This window comes from Arachis ipaensis, chromosome B3 (assembly GCF_059453495.1).
Source record: "Arachis ipaensis isolate K30076 ecotype BB chromosome B3, ASM5945349v1, whole genome shotgun sequence".
NCBI lineage: Eukaryota > Viridiplantae > Streptophyta > Magnoliopsida > Fabales > Fabaceae > Arachis > Arachis ipaensis.
This window is the reverse complement of record NC_142438.1, coordinates 34354066-34373909: the sequence shown is the minus strand read 5'-3', so window position 1 is coordinate 34373909 and position 19844 is coordinate 34354066. Positions and strand designations below refer to the sequence as shown.

Genomic DNA, 19844 nt, shown 5'->3' with positions numbered 1-19844 from the left:
TCCTTTTCAGTTCTTAACTGAATTCTTGCAGATATGCGATACTGTTAAGACTAATGGAGTAGATCCTGAAGTCTACAGGCTCATGCTTTTCCCTTTTGCTGTAAGAGACAGAGCTAGAATATGGTTGGACTCTCAACCTAAAGATAGCCTGAACTCTTGGGATAAGCTGATCAAGGCTTTCTTAGCCAAGTTCTTTCCTCCTCAAAAGCTGAGCAAGCTTAGAGTGGATGTTCAAACCTTCAGACAGAAAGAAGGTGAATCCCTCTATGAAGCTTGGGAGAGATACAAAGGACTGACCAAAAAGTGTCCTTCTGACATGCTTTCAGAATGGACCATCCTGGATATATTCTATGATGGTTTATCTGAGTTATCAAAGATGTCATTGGATACTTCTGCAGGTGGATCCATTCACCTAAAGAAAACGCCTGCAGAAGCTCAAGAACTCATTGACATGGTTGCTAATAACCAGTTCATGTATACTTTTGAGAGGAATCCTGTGAATAATGGGACGCCTATGAAGAAGGGAGTTCTTGAGGTTGATACTCTGAATGCCATATTGGCTCAGAACAAAATATTGACTCAGCAAGTCAATATGATTTCTCAGAGTCTGAATGGAATGCAAGCTGCATCCAACAGTACTCAAGAGGCTTCTCCTGAAGAAGAAGCTTATGATCCTGAGAACCCTGCAATAGCAGAGCTGAATTACTTAGGTGAACCTTATGGAAACACCTATAACTCATCATGGAGAAATCATCCAAATTTCTCATGGAAGGATCAAAAGCCTCAACAAGGCTTTAATAATGGTGGAAGAAACAGGTTTAACAATAATAAACCTTTTCCATCATCCACTCAGCAACAGACAGAGAACTCTGAACAAAATACTTCTAATTTGGCAAACTTAGTCTCTGATCTGTCCAAGGCCACTGTGAGTTTCATGAATGAAACAAGGTCCTCCATTAGAAATTTGGAAGCACAAGTGGGCCAGCTGAGTAAGAGGATCACTAAAATCCCTCCTAGTACTCTCCCAAGCAATACAGAAGAGAATCCAAAAAGAGAGTGCAAGGCCATTGACATAAGCAAAATGGCCGAACCCAATGAGGGAGAGGAGGACGTGAATCCCAAGGAGGAAGACCTCCTGGGACGTCCAGTGACCAATAAGGAGCTTCCCTCTGAGGAACCAAAGGAATCTGAGACTCATCTAGAGACCATAGAGATTCCATTGAACCTCCTTATGCCCTTCATGAGCTCTGATGAGTATTTCTCTTCTGAAGAGAATGAGGATGTTACTGAAGAGCAAACTGCCAAGTTTCTTGGTGCAATCATGAAGCTAAATGCCAAATTATTTGGCATTGATACTTGGGAAGTTGAACCTCCCTTGTTCATCAATGAACTAAGTGATCTGGATCAACTGACATTGCCTCAGAAGAGACAGGATCCTGGGAAGTTCATAATACCTTGTACCATAGGCACCATGATCTTTAAGGCTCTGTGTGACCTTGGTTCAGGAATAAACCTCATGCCCCTCTCTGTAATAGAGAAACTGGGAATCTATGGGGTGCAAGCTGCTAAAATCTCATTAGAGATGGCAGACAATTCAAGAAAACAGGCATATGGATAAGTAGAGGACGTGTTAGTAAAGGTTGAAGGCCTTTACATCCCTGCTGATTTCATAGTCTTGGATACTGGAAAGGAAGAGGATGAATCCATCATCCTAGGAAGACCTTTCCTGGCCACAGCAAGAGCTGTGATTGATGTTGACAGAGGTGAACTAGTCCTTCAATGGAATGAGGACTCCCTTGTGTTTAAAACTCAAGGATCTCCCTCTGCAACCATGGAGAGGAAGCATGAAAAGCTTCTCTCAAAGCAGAGTCAACCCAAGCCCCAACAGTCAAACTCTAAGTTTGGTGTTGGGAGGCCACAACCAAACTCTAAGTTTGGTGTTGAACTCCCATATCCAAACTCTAAGTTTGGTGTTGGAGAGTTTCAACAATGCTCTGAACATCTGTGAGGTTCCATGAGAGCCTACTGTCAAGCTATTGACATTAAAGAAGCGCTTGTTGGGAGGCAACCCAATTTTTATTTATCTAACTATATTTTTCTTAGTTATATGTCTTTATAGGTTCATGATCATGAGGAGTCACAAAATAAATATAAAAATTGAAAACGGAATCAAAAACAGCAGAAGAAAAATCACACCCTGGAGGAGCATCTGCCTGGCGTTCAACGCCAGAACAGAGCATGGTTCTGGCACTGAACGCCCAAAATGGGCAGCATCCTGGTGCTGAACGCCCAGAACAAGCATGGTTCTGGCGTTCAACGCCAGAAATGACAACAAATGGGCGTTGAACGCCCAAAATGGGCACCAACCTGGCGCTGAACGCCCAGAGTTGTGTGCAAGGGCATTTTACATGCCTAAATTGGTGCAGGGATGTAAATGCCTTGACACCTCAAGATCTGTGGACCTCACAGGATCATCTCAGGATCTGTGGACCCCACAGGATCCCCACCTTTCTTCCTCATAATCCTAGTTTTTTTTTCCACATCTTCTTCTTCATTTATTCCTTCTTCTTTTGCTCGAGGGCGAGCAACATTCTAAGTTTGGTGTGGTAAAACAATTATGTAAAGGATCTATAACTCAGTGGTAGAACATGTGGCTGCAAATCAAGAGATCCCTGAGATACCTCAGGGGATGCACTTCCCTCCACATAAATATTAGGAGCAAATCAACACCTCTCTAGGAGAATTGAGTTCCAATATGGGACAACTAAGGGTGGAACATCAAGAGCACTCCATCATGCTTCATGAAATAAGAGAAGATCAAAAAGCAATGAGGGAGGAGCAACAAAGACAAGGAAGAGACATAGAAGAGCTCAAGGACATCATTGGTTCCTCAAGAAGGAAACGCCACCATCACTAAGGTGGATTCATTCCTTGTTCTTATTTCTTCTGTTTTTCGTTTTCTATGTTATGTGCTTATCTATGTTTGTGTCTTCATTACATGATCATTAGTAGTAGTAACTATGTCTTAAAGTTATGAATGTCCTATGAATCCATCACCTCTCTTAAATGAAAAATGTTTTAATTCAAAAGAACAAGAAGTACATGAGTTTCGAATTTATCCTTGAACTTAATTTAATTATATTGATGTGGTGACAATGCTTCTTGTTTTCTGAATGTATGCTTGAACAGTGCATATGTCTTTTGAAGTTGTTATTTAAGAATGTTAAATATATTGGCTCTTGAAAGAATGATGACAAGGAGACATGTTATTTGATAATCTGAAAAATCATAAAAATGATTCTTGAAGCAAGAAAAAGCAGCAAAGAACAAAGCTTGGAGAAAAAAAAATAGGCGAAAAAAAAATTATAGAAAGAAAAAGGAAAAGCAAGCAGAAAAAGCCAAAAGCTCTTAAAACCAAGAGGCAAGAGCAAAAAGCCAATAACCCTTAAAACCAAAAGGCAAGGGAAATAAAAAGGATCCCAAGGCTTTGAGTATCAGTGGATAGGAGGGCCTAAAGGAATAAAATCCTGGTCTAAGCGGCTAAAACAAGCTGTCCCTAACCATGTGCTTGTGGCGTGTAGGTGTCAAGTGAAAACTTGAGACTGAGCGGTTAAAGTCAAGGTCCAAAGCAAAAAAAAAAAAGAGTGTGCTTAAGAACCCTGGACACCTCTAATTGGGGACTTTAGCAAAGCTGAGTCACAATCTGAAAAGGTTCACCCAATTATGTGTCTGTGGCATTTATGTATCCGGTGGTAATACTGGAAAACAAAGTGCTTAGGGCCACGGCCAAGACTCATAAAGAAGCTGTGTTCAAGAATCATCATACTGAACTAGGAAAATCAATAACACTATCTGAACTCTGAGTTCCTATAGATGCCAATCATTCTGAACCTCAATGGATAAAGTGAGATGCCAAAACTATTCAAGAGGCAAAAAGCTACAAGTCCCGCTCATATGATTGAAGCTATGTTTCATTGATAGTTTGGAATTTATAGTATATTCTCTTCTTTTTATCCTATTTGATTTTCAGTTGCTTGGGGACAAGCAACAATTTAAGTTTGGTGTTGTGATGAGCGGATAATTTATACGCTTTTTGACATTATTTTTAGTATGTTTTTAGTAGGATCTAGTTACTTTTAGGGATGTTTTCATTAGTTTTTATGTTAAATTCACATTTCTGGACTTTACTATGAGTTTGTGTGTTTTTCTGTGATTTCAGGTATTTTCTAGCTGAAATTGAGGGACTTGAGCAAAAATCAGATTCAGAGGTTGAAGAAGGACTGCTGATTCTGTTGGATTCTGACCTCCCTGCACTCAAAGTAAATTTTCTGGAGCTACAGAACTCAAAATGGTGCGCTTCCAATTTCGTTGAAAAGTAGACATCCAGGGCTTTCCAGAAATATATAATAGTTCATACTTTGGCCAAGAATAGACGACGTAAACTGGTGTTCAACGCCAGCTTTCTGCCCAAATCTGGCGTCCAGCGCCAGAAAAGGAGCCAAAACCAGAGTTGAACGCCCAAACTGGCACAAAAGCTGGCGTTCAACTCCAAGAAGGACCTCTACACGTGAAACACTCAAGCTCAGCCCAAGCACACACCAAGTGGGCCCCAGAAGTGGATTTATGCATCAATTACTTACTTCTGTAAACCCTAGTAGCTAGTTTATTATAAATAGGATCTTTTACTATTGTATTAGACATCTTTGGTCTCAGTTTTAATCTATTGTTCATCTTAGGAGACTATTGATCATGTTTTAGGGGGCTGGCCATCTCGGCCATGCCTGGACCTTTCACTTATGTATTTTCAACGGTAGAGTTTCTGCACTCCATAGATTAAGATGTGGAGCTCTACTGTTCCTCAAAGATTAATGCAAAGTTTTCTATTCAATTCATCTTATTTCGCTTCTAAGATATTCATTCGCACTTCAACCTGAATGTGATGAACGTGACAATCATCATCATTCCCTATGAACGCGTGCTTGACAACCACTTCCGTTCTACCTTCGACTGAATGAGTATCTCTTAGATCTCTTAATCAGAATCTTCGTGGTGTAAGCTAGAATGATGGCGGCATTCAAGAGAATCCGGAAGGTCTAAACCTTGTCTGTGGTATTCCGAGTAGGATTCAATGATTGAATGACTGTGACGAGCTCCAAACTCGCGATTGCTGGGTGTTAGTGACAGACACAAAAGGATAGTAAATCATATTCCAGCATGATCGAGAACCGACAGATGAATAGCCGTGCCGTGACAGGGTGCGTTGACCATTTTCACTGAGAGGATAAGATGAAGCCATTGACAAGGGTGATGCCTCCAGATGATTAGCCGTGCCGTGACAGGGCATTGGATCATTTTCCCGAGAGATGACCGAAAGTAGCCATTGACAGTGGTGATGTATCACATAAAGCCAGCCATGGAAAGGAGTAAGACTGATTGGATGAAGATAGCAGGAAAGCAGAGGTTCAGAGGAACGAAAGCATCTCCATTCGCTTATCTGAAATTCTCACCAATGAATTACATAAGTATTTCTATCCCTATTTTATTATATTATTTTCGAAAACTCTATAACCATTTGATATCCACCTGACTGAGATTTACAAGGTGACCATAGCTTGCTTCATACCGACAATCTCCGTGGGATTCGACCCTTACTCACGTAAGGTATTACTTGGACGACCCAGTGCACTTGCTGGTTAGTTATGCGACGTTGTGAAGATATGTTTAGACCATGGTCCTGTGCATCCGTTTTTGGTGCCATTGCCAGGGAATCAATTTCGAACAACAATTCACAACCCGAGTAGCAATTTCGCATACCACTCTTCTTAGTTTCAAACCAAACAGGGTCAATGATAGGGGATTGTGGATTTTGGGATGGGTTCGCCTGGATATGGAATTTCCAGTGGAGGAGAGAATTATTTCAATAGGAGTTGGATTTAGTGAACCAGCTTCACAACACTCTGAGGCTGGTTAAACTTGATCCTGGGAGAGAGGATAGAGTTGTATGGAAGTATGATAAACAAGGAATTTTCTCTACTAACTCATTTGTGCAGGTGTTGCAGGTGGAAATGGTCCCGGCGGATATATCAAGCTACAGTTTCACAAGGACTATTTGGAAAGGCCTGGTCCCTCCCAGGGTAGAGTTATTTGTCTGGTTTGCCCTGATTGGCAGAGTCAATACGAAGGAGAGGCTGAGTCGGCTTGGGGTCATTCACCAAGAAGATAATTTATGTGTGTTATGTAACAATGGTGTTGAATATGGTCACCATATATTTCTTGGTTGTAGCTTTTCTTGGCAGGTTTGGTGTGCTTGGTTGTCATATGTTAGAATGCAATGGGCTTGTCCAGGTACAGTGAAGGAACACTTCCAAAGTTGGACTGAGAACTCAAAAACAAAGCAAGAGTGTAAGAGGTGGATGGTGTGCTTCTGTGCGATCATTTGGAACATATGATTGGAACGGAACCGGAGGATATTTCAGAACAACGGGAAAGGGGTTGAGGATATTATCAACTTGTCTTTTCTGAACTACAAGGAGTGGTTAGGTGCAGACCCCTTCTGTTGTTGATGGCAATGCCGGAGATGACAAAGGGATATCTACATTTTCTTTTTGTTCTATTTATTTTCTTAGCTTGATTTTATTTTGCTACTCTTCTTGCTCCACTCGTTGTTGAGCTCTTCGTTCAAAAAAAATGTTAGGATTAGTATTGGGCTTATAGTCTAATTAGAGAATTATTCTATAAATAGGAATAAAATGTACTAGTATAGGTATGCATAATGTAATTGGAAACTCAATTTCTCTCTTGGCCTTAATTCTAGGGATTTCTATTATATTCTTTCTAAATTTCTATCTAATTCTTTATCTCTTAATACAAATTCGTATCAAATGGTGTTTTCATTGAACTACATGCCCGTGCCGATCACCACTTTCCACGGTGGTTCGGATTCCAGTCTCGTTCCTTTGTTCGACAGTCATAATGGTTATTGGTGGATCCTTTGTTCTTGGAAGCGGTGGAATGCAACCAGAGTATTGGAGGCTCACCGTTTTTGAGAGGTCACAGGAGGACTGATCGGCCGCGATATGACCTCGTTTCGGTTCTGGTAGCAACGCAATCCAATGGCAGATTGGTCAACCTTCGAGCTAGCATTCCTGCATCGTTATCAACCAGACTTTCAACTAGTATTACCAGATATTGCAGGAAACTACATTTCAGATCGAAAAATTGATTTAGAAGAAGCAAGGTCGAAATTCAATCATCAATTACACAAAAAATTAAAAATAGCAATACATAGATTCTGATGCATATGCATCATTGGTGGCTTTACTTATTATTTTTAGTAGCTTTTAGTTTGCTTTCATGCATTTTCCTTATCAATAAACAAGCAATTGAATGATTTATTTTTACATGCTTTGATGCATCAAGTACTAGTTGAATTATGGTCATTTCATGAAAATAATACAAGAAGATGATACTACTTTTAAATGAATGAATATCTTGTGATTATTCATGGAATGGCAAGCTTTGATGCAATTGTTGTGGTTGATAACAGGTGATGCAGAGAAGAAACAGGGGAAGACAAGAAGCATAGCATTAGTAACGCTAACGTTGCTTCACAAGCACCAGCCCTTAGCATTAGCAACACCAACGTTGCTTCACAAACGCCAGGGGAGAGTGTTAGCAACGCTAACGTTGCTTGCCTCTAACGCCAGGATGAGCTCTGCATGCATGCTTAGCGTTATTAATGCTAACGCTATGCCCAATAATGCCTGCGATAAGGATTCTGGAAAATTTTGCAAGCCACGCGTACGCATGGGCGACGCATACGCGTGAGAAGGGTATCTTTGCAGGGTCACGCGTACGTATAGGCGATGCGTACGCGTGATAAGGATTCTGGGCAACGCTAACGTTGGGTGAAAAACACTAGTTGTGGGTCTGGGAGCATTATTTCGAACGTTGTTAACGCTAACGCTATCTCAATAACGCCAGCGAGAAAAGCCACGCATACGCATGGGCGACGCGTACCCATGGCAAGTACCAAAAATAGTGATGACGCACACGCATAACTGACGTGCACGCGTGATAAGCGCCAAAAATAGTGATGACGCACATGCGTGGGTGACGCATACGCGTGAGGGTGAAAGCGTTAACAACGCTAACGCTAGCCTCAGTAATGTCAGGCACAGCGTTAGTAACGCCAACGCCACTTCAGCAACGCCAACTCTTGCTCACAAACGCCAAGTGCCCAAAATACCTTCAAGTCCAAATCCAACAAAGCCCACTCCTCACTTTGAAAGCATGATTCAAAGCCATCCAAAGAGCTAGAGAATGAGTATAAATAGGTGGTACCTTGAACCTCATAGGAGGGTCCCTAGTTGGGATTACACACATCACTTTTCATACTTTGCTTGTAGTTAGTGTTTAGTTTATTTTCTAGCTTTATAATTTTGAATTTCTTTTGTAATGAGAGCTATAATTCACTAAATCCTATTTCATTAGGGGGAGGAGCTCTGTTTTATTCCAATAAATTAATGCTATTTTTCTTCTTTTCAATCCAAGTGTTGTTAGTCTAAAAGAGAGTCTTTGTGCTTCATAGATTCAATTACTATCGAGAGAGGGATTGGATCTACTTGAATTTCATAATAAACTTGAGAAAGGAGTTATGAAATTCAGATTGAGACTATTCTCTCATAGCTTTCTTGATTGATACATTCTTAGTTAGTACATGACATATAACCACTTTGAATTGAAATCTTGAAGGTTGTGTGGCTTAAGATTAGCAAATGCACTTCACCTCTTCTCATGACCAATTAGATCAAGAGATTGGCAATTGATTGTGTTAAGAGAAATTGAGCCACCAAGAGATTGGGACCCAATTATTTACAATCTGCCAAAGATCTATTTCACATGATTGAGAAAGGGTTGAAACCCATTGATTCATGAAGAATCTAACATCTCCAATCCCTAATGACCTCATCCATTATCAATTCCTACTTTAATTTCTTTAATTCCTTGTTTACCCATTCCCCAAATCCTATTTACATTCTTGCAATTTGTATTTCCTTGCTATTTACTCTTCTACATTTACTTTCTTGCAATTTAAGTTTATGCTATTTACTTTTCCAATTATTTACATTCTTGCTTTTACATTTAGTTATTTAATTTCATGCTCTTTACTTTCATGCAATTTACTTCTCTAGTTTATGTGCTTATTCAACACGCAAAATTCATTAAATGGTTTGCTTAACTAGAATATCCACTTAACTAAAGTTGCTTAATCTATCAATCTCCGTGGGATTGACCTCACTCAAAGTGAGTTATTACTTGACTACGACCCGATATACTTGCCGGTGAAATTATTATTATCAATTTTTCCGTATCAAATTCACAGTTTCAATTCCAGAATTTTCAACCACAATAAAAATTCAACACTTTCAAAAGCAAATGATTATAACGAAGCTCCAACTAATACGAACAAGAACAATGAGGAATTAAGAAAACAAACATACAACCATTCAACAAATTCAGAAGCAAAAAATTTAACACATACAATTCTGCAATTTTAGAATTCAAAATCAAATTATGAGGATGTCAAATTTGAGACTGCAACAACAAAATTTTCAGAATTAACAATGAATCCAGACCACATAGATTTGACCAAAGAAGAAGAATCAACTTTCAATTGCGAATTCCAACCACAACAGCAATAAAAAGAATCAACAGAAATAAAAATAAGATGTACTATAAATAGGAATAAGATGTACTAGTGTAGGTATACATGATGTAATTGGAAATTCAATTTCTCTCTTGACCCTAATTTTAAAAATTTTTATTTTATTTTCTCTGAATTCTCTATCTCTTGATATAAATTCGTATTAGAATATTAAGAATCAATTCATTCTTAAGTTTAATTAAGTAATTTGTCTAATCCTGTAAAAAACTACGAACCAATTTTTGAATTTTTATTATACAGAAATTTGTCTAATATATATTTCTAGAAATGAATTTAAATTATTAAACAAAAATTCACAAGTAAAAAATTAGATTTTAAAATAACAAATAAAATAAATATTGAGTAATGTTACATGTACAAGTGTTTCTGTAACCAAATTCAACTAAGTTGGTGTAAAGTTCAATAGAAAAAAATGTGTACATACATTATTATTTCTCATTTTTCGTATTTTCTGTAACACATAAATTTTTGTTGTAGAGTACAGAAACTTATTGATATAGCATATAAATTTTCGAAACATAGCACAGAAAATTTTGTACATAATACAAATTTATCGATAGCACACAAATCTTTGCACATAGCACACAAATTTTTATTCCGAATATATTTTGTTAGTTGGTTGAGTCAATGTTCTAGATATGTAATCCTCCAAAAATTTCTATGCAGTACATCAAAATTTCTATGTTATGCACCAAGATTTTTGTGCTGGGACATCAAAATTTATGTGTTATACGTATTTCATTGATACAGTATACAAATTTTTGTATATAGTACATAAATATTTGCTATAGCACACAAATTTTTGCACATAGCACACAAATTTTTGTTGCGAATATATTTTGTTAGTTGTATGAGTCAATGTTATGGGTATGTAGTCATTTAAAAGTTTTTGTGCTGCATATCAAAATCTCTGTGCTATGCACTAAAATTTTTGTCGTACACCAAAAGCAAAAATAACCATTAGTACCCATGAACTTTATGAACACTGACAAAAGTACCCATCAAACAAGAAAACTAACGCCGTACCCATGAAAGAAGGGTTTCGTATGACAAAAGTACCCAAACAATAATTTTTGTTGACTTTTTAACAAAATTTCTAAATTAACTCATCCTTCATCTTCAACCTCAATTCTATGGCCTCTCTTCTTTCCCAAACTTCAGCACCATCGTCCATTCCTTTGGAAATGAAAAATTTCAATGCAAAAGTACCCAAAGCACTTAGAATCTGAAAGGTCCTTCCCACCACCCACACCACTATCATCAACAACAACAACAAAAAAAGGTTAAATTGCCAATCAATTTACAAAGTCAAGCCATACCCAAAATTTAAATTGCCAAAAAATTAAACAAATCCTAAATCCCAAAATGTTAATTAGAGAAACAGACTTAGTACAGAAAGGTGGCAACAAAAGCAAGGTGGCCACGACAGAAGGAAAGATTGATGCGACAACGATGACAAGGCTGTGAGAGGCAGTGATGATGAGTGATGAAGACGCTGTTGGAGGCGGTGATGATTCTGCTGGAGGTGGCAACGACAAGAAAGATCGATTAGGAGGCCACAACGATGATGAACGAGCATGGAGCAGGAGGAGACAATGCTGTTGAACAAGCACAGTGCAAGACACGACGACGATCAGGCGACGACAGTGAGAGAGCAGTGACAGGCAATGAGAATGGTTGTTGTCGATTCAGCCATGTTAAGATTTGGGAGAAAAAAGTAAAGGTGCTGAAATTGTAGCCATTGATGGATGGAATTTTGGAAACACTGCTATTGTTGAAGTTTGGGAAAGAGAAAAGGATATGGTTAATTTGGAAATTTTGTTAAAAAGTCAACAAAAAATTAGGGTTTAAGTACTTTTTCGTATGGAACCTATCTTTTATGGGTACAACATTAGTTTTCTTGTTTGATGGGTACTTTTATCAGCGTTCGTAAAGTTTATGAGTACTAATGATTATTTTTTCTACACCAAAATTTATAGGTTTGCGTATTTCTTTGGTATAGTATACGAATTTTTGCATATAACACATAAAGTTTTGCACATAAAACATAATTTTTTGCTGTGAATATATTTTTCTAGTTAGTGCGTTAATGTTCTGGGTATGTGGTCTTCTAGTAATTTCTGTGCTGTACATCAAAATTTTTGTGCTGCACATCAAAATTTTTGTGCTATGTGTATTTCATTAGTTGGAGAAGAAGAAGATGATGATGATAATAAAAGAGGATGAGGAGGAAAAAAAGAAAAGAAGAAATAAATAACAACATCAAGAAGAAGAAGGAGGAGGAGGCGGCAGCGACATCAACAACGGTGGTGGTGACTGCAACGATAACAACGACGTTGAAGAAAAAACACATAAAAGAAGAAGAAGACGACGACGACGATGATAACGAAAGGGGAGGAGGAGGAGGAGGAGGAGGAGGAGGAGGAGGAGGAAGAAAAAGACCCATGTTCAAAAGAAAAGAGCACACTGGGATTTAGTTAAAAACTTGATTCAAAAAATGCTTAGACGGCTAACGTTATAGACAAATATTTATCATAAAAATCCAAATTTTTTGTAACATATTTCTTTCGAAAATTCAAAACTTTTGTATTAAAAACAAATTGTTTGGAAATGTCAAATTGTGTGTGTAAAATTTATTTTATTTTAACATTTTAAAATTCTTTCTTAATCCAAACTTTAGGTTTAGGCAAAATACATCTCGTTTTGATTCCAAATATTTTGTCTTTTCTTCTAATTCCTCATATGGGTTATTTTTCAATTTTTATTCTCTTCTTGCTCCTTTTTCTCTTTTGTCCATTCTCTTTTGCTTTATTTGTGTGTTCTTTTATTCTATCACATTCGTGTTTTCCCTTATTGTATCTTTTTGTGTTTCATCTTATCCTTCTTTCGTTCTTTTTTTCGAACTCTACTAAAAAATCTCCTTAATAGAATTTTAGTGTCCCTTTGCATCTGCTCCACTTCGTCGTCTCCTTTCATCTATTTCAATGTCACTACTTCAAAGCTATTCCGATCAAGTTGTGATTCTGGTTCACCATCATTTTTGCTGAATACATATCATTTTCTTTCTTCTATTTCTATTATTATTCTATTGTTTCTTTGGTTTTTAATTTTCTTTTTAATTTCTGCTGATTTTTCTAAACCATTTTTATAAGAGATTATAATTTCTCTTGTAGATATTAAATTAGGGTTACAATGTATAATTAATGTATTATACTCTAGTACTATATCTCAATCCAATATTATGTTATTTGGTTGATTTTGAAAAGTCAGCGTCAATGTTCCTATTGAAAAGTTGTTTTATGAGTAAAGTATATTTTTTATCTCTAAAGTTTGGCAAAATTTTAAAAATATCCTTAAATTTTATTTTGTTTGGATTTTGTCCCAAAAATTTTCGATTTGTATCAAATATATTCTCGACGATTAAATTTTAAAAAAATTTAAGACCAATTTAATAATAATGCATGAAAGTTATGTTTGATTTGCTAGTATTAAAGGTTGTTCCTATGAAATTGTTGTTGAATTGGTCTTAAATTTTTTGAAAAATTAACCGTCAAGAATATATTTAATGCAAATCGAAAATTTTTAGGACAAAATTAAAACAAAATAAAACTTAAAAATATTTTTAAAATTTTTGTCAAATTTTAAAAATAAAAATTATATTTTACCCTTGTTTTATTAATGCTTTTTTTGTCCGATGCACATATTTCTACCAACCATTTAAGGAAGATAAACTTTAATAGAGCACCAAGCTTCAAATAATATATCCCACTAAGCCAAAGCCAATAGTTATGATGAAAAAAACTTATTATTAGTGAAAGTGCATTCTTTTATTTGTTTGGGATCATTCTACAAATTATTGTTAGCAAAATTTGCAGATATGACCTATACATATTATTATCATTGCATGCCCATTCTATTTGTAAATTTGGCATATTCTTGAGTAAATAACTTTTTTTTATTATAAAAATTCAGACATTGACAAATTTATTTTTAATAAAATAAAACTGATATTATACCCTTAAAAGATGAATTGTAGTTAATAAAACTACTCAAATACTAAAAATTTATTTAAATTTTTGAAATTCCCTCCTAATCTAATTTAATCTAACCAAATTTTTAACTATAATCTAATTCTGCCACGTCACTAAACTCCAACCTTTCACCACCAACCCACTTGATATTACAAATTTTTTTTTTAGAGATCACATTTTACACTTTTAATTTTTTTAAACAATTGAGAAGATCCATTTCCAAAAATTGGAAGATGCTGTAGATAAGTGGTGAGATGAGTAGGAGTTGAATTAATATACAAAAGCAAAGACTAAGTGTATTGTGTTTTTTTTTTTTAATTCCTATGTGTATTTGATTTTGAATATTTTGGAATGGAACAATGGCCAGAGAAAGTGAGTGTAGCAGGAATGGATCCTCTCATTTGTTAAAAAAAATTTAGAGTGTAAAGTGTGATTTCTAACCTTTCATTGTTCTCTCTTTCATATTTATTTTTTATCCTACTTATAAAATTAAAAGTAGGAGATCACACTTTACTCCCTCAATTGTTAAAAAAATAAGAGGATCCATTTCCCCAATCCTCAATCTCCACATTCACTTCGTCCTTCTTTAGCTCGTAAGATCCACGCCTCCGGTGTTTCCATCCAGTTCACCCGGGTGTTTGCTATAGAACTCCTCTCGTATGCCGACATTGGCATGTTAGACTTGACATAGTGACCGAGAAGATATCCTAAAAGGGTTCTCATATGTCTAAACATTACAAAAATATTTGTCAATTATCGTCAGATTTTTCATAGAATTGGCTATAAATTTGATAGCAACAAGTTGGTTGTTACCAAAACAATGTGTTTCATTAAAATGCATTTATGTTAAAAAATTCGACGATACAATGCATGTCCAATTAATATATCTTTGCACCATTTGTTACTGTCGAATTTAGAAGCAGATTTATAAGAGAAAGTATGAGGAGCCAATGTAATTAGTGTAAAATGTGTACAATGGGAGTATTTTTGAAATTAACATTAAATGATAATTAAATTAATTAATTACAAAATTATTTTCAATTTTAAATACAAAACAAATAAGGATTCCAAACACCTCCAACCAGTTTCCCTCTCCCTCTCTATCTCCCTCTCCATCGTCTTTCACTCATCGGTGTCCCGCCGCCACAGATACCAGCCGCCGTAGCCCATAGCTTCGGCTGACGCCGACGTGCGTACCACGAACACCCAGCAGCACCGTCGCACAGTTTGCGTCGTTCCTGCATCGCGCCAGTCATATAACCCCTCCTCTGCGCCGGCGGTTTCTCCCTCCCAAAGTCTCTCTCACACTCCTTCTCGCTTTGTAACCCGTGCCGTCTCAGTCTCTACCTCCTACGACGAGATGACCTGCCTCCGTGTCCAATTCGGCCTTCACATGCGTCGCACTCTCCGCTGGTACGACCTCGTCGCCCTCGGCGTCGGCGGCATGGTTGACGCCAGCGTCTTCATCACAACCGGACGTGCCGCTCACCTCTGCACTGGTTCTGCCGTTGTCTTCTCCTCATCTATTCAAGCTTTTTTTTTCTTTTTTTTTTCTATTTTTTTATTTTATGGTTACAACAAATCATAAGACTCGTGTCAAATTATATATATTTTTTAATAAAAATTAAATTGTTGGATGATCATAGTTGCTTCTTCTGTTTATTCATCTCCTTCTTCTTCTATTTTAATGGTCAATTTAGGATGGTCATTTTAGTAGGTATGCGGATGTTTATTTTAATTTTTATGTAGATGATTATTTTGACTGAATTGAGTTTAGTTATATATAATTAAAATATTTTGGATGTTCAATTCAATAGGTATGCGGATGATTATTTTTATTCTTAAGTTGATGGTTATTTTTACTAAGAGTGATTGGCGTGTGGCAAGCCAAGCAGCGAAGGTGAATTGGGATGATTATTGATAAATGTGGGGGTGGCTACCAGTTGAAAAAGAAGAGGGTATTGGAGTGAAATGTTTTGGTAAATTAGGATTTTAGATGGTTATTTTTTTGAAATAATTAATTGGATTTTTTGAACATTTGAAATTTAAAATTGAGAGATTTAAAATTTGAAATTTGATGTGAAATAATGAATGAGAGTTTTTAAATTTAGGATAATCTGTGGAGTGATTTTTATTATTTATTCTTATTGGGCTAAATAATTAGTCCTTGTACGTATTGTCAAGATTTCTTATTATTTCCCTAGCGGAATTCGATTTATAAATTCAATGGTAATATTTTTTAGATAACGAATTTAATGCTATATTCGTCAAAAAAGTTAATAGTAAATTTGCAGGAAATGTCCGACACTAAATCCAATGATAAAACTCGCGCCAATCGCGTATTTTTTGTATTGAAAAAGAATCTGTCTAAGATGTTGCTTCATCGCCCATAGCAGGACATGTTAGATTTTGATTTCTAAGATTAAAAATCAGAATTTTATTGTATGAATTTGTGTTTGTGCTGTTGGGCCTGTCCAAATAGAGAAGAAAGAAATAGGACGACAAATTGCAAACTAAGAAATCTATTTTTTCAGACGCAATAATAATCAAATTTGAAGAGGTTGGAGAATGTGGAGAAAGTTGGTGTGATGGTGGAAGGGGAAGAAGAGAAGTTGTTGGATTAAGTGAGGGATGGCGAATAATTGAAAATTAAGGGTGAGGTAGAGTTAGATTATAGTTAAAAATTTGGGTTAAGTCAAGAATCAAAATTTATTATTTAAAAGTACAACGTCAGTTTTATTTTTTCGTTGATAAATTTATGAGTTCCTCAATTTTTTATGGATTGAAATTATTATTTAGTCGTTAGCATTTAGTATCTTCTCCCGTTTCCTCATTTTCGTTTTTATTCCCTTTTTTTTGGGACATCATCGCTAATTATTTGTTGAAGCATATATTGTTTATACGTTGATTCAAATGCTATCTAATCATCAGCACAAAATTGAAGCTGGAGGTTAATTGCGTCGCTCTCAAATTGTCAAATCAACACAATAACTTGAATAAAGAATCAATTGTTTCTGCATTTTCATTTCATTTCTGTGGAAAGCGTAATTTATTTGCCAGCCTCATACCGTACAAGATCTGACTTAACGACTTTACTTGGATTGAAATCCCAAACTCGAAAAGGAAGAAATCATCACATCACGATGGACCATCATAGATAGGCACATGTTCCACTTCTGAAAAATGTGGGAACATCGTTGTCCATTTTAATAGATCATGAGAAGGTGGTAGAAGCAGCAACTTATACGTGTTAATTAAAATATGCAAAAATGTTTAATTTAATTATGACATATTATTGTACTGTGTAACGTAACAACTCCCAATTTAATTTAGGGTTGATAAGAAAAAAAAAGGGAAAAATGTAGCAGCAAAGAAAGAAATGATGAAACAATAGTAATTATAGTAGGAGGGAGGTCTTCTAGAGACCCTGATCAGAGAGGTAATCGCCCAACCTCTCAACGACCATGTTGCACTGACCAGGAGTTACAGGCTCCTCATAGATTCCAAAAACAAGAGCTTGACCGGTTTTCTTAATGGTGATCCCTCCAGATCCTTTCTTGCCGCGAATCACAGCACCTGGCTCACCCTGGATCACCATGTATTTGGTTCCAGCAATGTGCAACCCTGTTGGCGCCAGATGCCCTGGTTCTTCGAAATCCTTCATTATGTCGGCTATCTCTTGACTCTTTGCCTGCCATGCATTATTCATATAATCACTTATTATGGATATTATTTATTCAAAGTTAGTTATATATTCATATGAGTGTGGACCTTGCTACCTGAGGGAAGTTTGCGCTCTGGGCCCAGACAGAACCGTCATGGCCGATGATGGCGGCTGCGGTGAGGTGCTGGCCTGAGCCATCAATATCGCACATCAAGTGCTCGTCCACGTAGGTTTGCCAAGACATCCTCTGGGACTCTATGGTTGCGGTTTTGATAACTACTTTTGGGTGTTGGATATGTGAATGAATGAATGAATCAGTGAATGAACGAATGAATGAATGTGTGCGATGTGAGCTTTTGAATAATGCAATGAAATTACTTGTTAAATAAAAAAGGATGAGACTCAGTTAAGGCTCTCCTTCATTTTAGGACCCATTCTCTCCCGAAATACGTTCCATTCCAGATCCTTAATTAAATCAGACACACACAATTACTTTTCCATCGCTTCTTACGTTTACCTTTATCACCAGTACCATTCACTTCCACACCAAAAGTCAAAATATATGATATCAAAATTAATTCGTTAATATGAATCATCGACACATCCATTGCACTATTTAGTGGATATTAATATTCGCATACAATAAACTAAAAGGATTCTATAGCATTATCTCAAATAATATTCTTTATTCAGTGGTAGATATATCCCTTATTTCTAGTTGAGAATTGGTCATATATATAGGCCACTACATTACACTTGTAATCTTTTTTAAAATAACTTTTGTTTGGTTATAGTTTCCATGAGTTAAATATCAAAATGATCCTTAAGATTAGCGTCGTGCACTAAAATCGTTTTTGAGATTTCAATTGCAGCAATTATATTCCTTGAGATTGAGAAAGTGCACCATATTAGTCCTTGACTCATTTTCTATTAACAACGTGATGACATGGCTTGATGACGTGGACTGTAAGTGATACGTGTCACTCCATGATTTAACCACGTGTAATGATATGATGATGTGGTGACCAGTGACACGTGGCATGCTGATGTGGATGGTTATGCAAACGTGTCACATTGTTATTTGGCCACGTGTCTGTTTGTGTCACGTGTTGCAACAGTATTCGTACACGTGTCGTCCATTATGTCATCATTGTAGATGCACCAAATTAGTCCCTCACTTTGCATTAAGTGATTCATTTTAGTTCCTGAAATTGAATGTCGTGCACCAAACTAGTCCCTTCACCATTTTTTTCTCATTTTTTTTAAATTTAAAATTTTTAATATCTTGGATACACTAATTTCATTTCTATTTTTTCATATATCGTTTAAATACAAGTGCTTTCATAAAATGTTTTAAGATTTTAGTTTTAATTATATAATTTTTTAATAATTTAACATTGGTAAATTTTGTAATATATAAGTATGTTATTATAAAAAAATAATTATACGATTGATTAGACACATTTTTTTCCATAAAAAAACATGTATTTTTAATAAGAAATCAATAATTAAAATAAACATCTTTCTTTGTTATGAAATACACGTTTTTGTTATGTGCAAATGAGCTAGATTGAAGGCACTTCAAACACCCTCACTATCATCTCTGACCTCTATAGTCTAGACGAAAGAGGTCGAAGATGGTAATGAGGGAAGTTTGAAATGCCTTCACGTTAACTCCAAAACAGCGGTTAGGGGTATCCGCAAGAGAAAAAATATTTTATAAAAGCACTAAAAGAGGTCGGAGATGGTAGTAAAGGTGCTTTAAATGCCTTTACGGCTTCACGTCAACTTCAAGTCGGCGGTTAGGTATTCGCTAGAGAAAAAATATTTTATAAAAGCACTTTTATTTGATTAACATGTGAAAAAATAGAATTTGAAATTAATGTATTAAAAAATATTGAGAATTTTGAATTTATAGAAAAAAGGAGAAAAAACTGGTGAAAGGACTAGTTTGATGCACGGCATTCAATTTCAGGGAATAAAATGAATCACTTAATGCAAAGTGAGGGACTAATTTGGTGCATGTACAATGATGACATAATGGATGACACGTGGATGAATATTGTTGTAACACATGACACAAACGGACACGTGGCCAAATAACATTGTAACACGTGGTACAACCATCCACATCAGCATATCACGTGTCACAGGTCACCACATCATCATATCATTACACGTGGTCAAATTATAGAGTGACACGTGTCACTTACAGTTCACGTCATCAAGATATGCCATCACGTCGTTAATGGAAAATGGGTCAGGAACTAATATGGTGCACTTTTGTCAATCTCAGGGGCGTAATTAGTACAATTGGAATCTCAGAGACGATTTTAGTGCATAACGTCAATCTCAGGGATCATTTTGGGGTTTAACTCAGTTTCATAAATCAAACTTGTTGAATAAATGTTTATTGGAGATG

General features: G+C 36.2%; 1 protein-coding gene and 1 non-coding gene across 2 annotated transcripts; both read right to left on the bottom strand.

Moving 5' to 3' along the window:
• Positions 1–214: 214 nt before the first annotated feature.
• Positions 215–322, bottom strand: LOC148570272 (small nucleolar RNA R71). The gene has a single exon (XR_015880322.1). It is a non-coding gene; the product is annotated as a small nucleolar RNA R71 (small nucleolar RNA).
• A 16669-nt stretch (positions 323–16991) lies between these two features.
• LOC107634352 (profilin-like) lies at positions 16992–17887 on the bottom strand. Its single transcript, XM_016337874.3, has 2 exons — positions 17538–17887; positions 16992–17449 (listed from the first exon to the last, which is right to left on the bottom strand). The coding sequence occupies exons 1-2, from the start codon at positions 17664–17666 to the stop codon at positions 17177–17179; spliced, it is 402 nt and encodes a 133-aa protein (XP_016193360.1). The 5' UTR covers positions 17667–17887; the 3' UTR covers positions 16992–17176.
• Between the last annotated feature and the right edge of the window lie 1957 nt (positions 17888–19844).

Coding starts and splice junctions, on each gene's coding strand:
- LOC107634352 (XM_016337874.3), bottom strand. CDS start 17,666: ATGTCTTGGCAAACCTACGTGGACGAGCACTTGATGTGCGATATTGAT. Junction 17,450..17,537: donor AGAGCGCAAACTTCCCTCAG/GTAGCAAGGTCC, acceptor AATGCATGGCAG/GCAAAGAGTCAAGAGATAGC.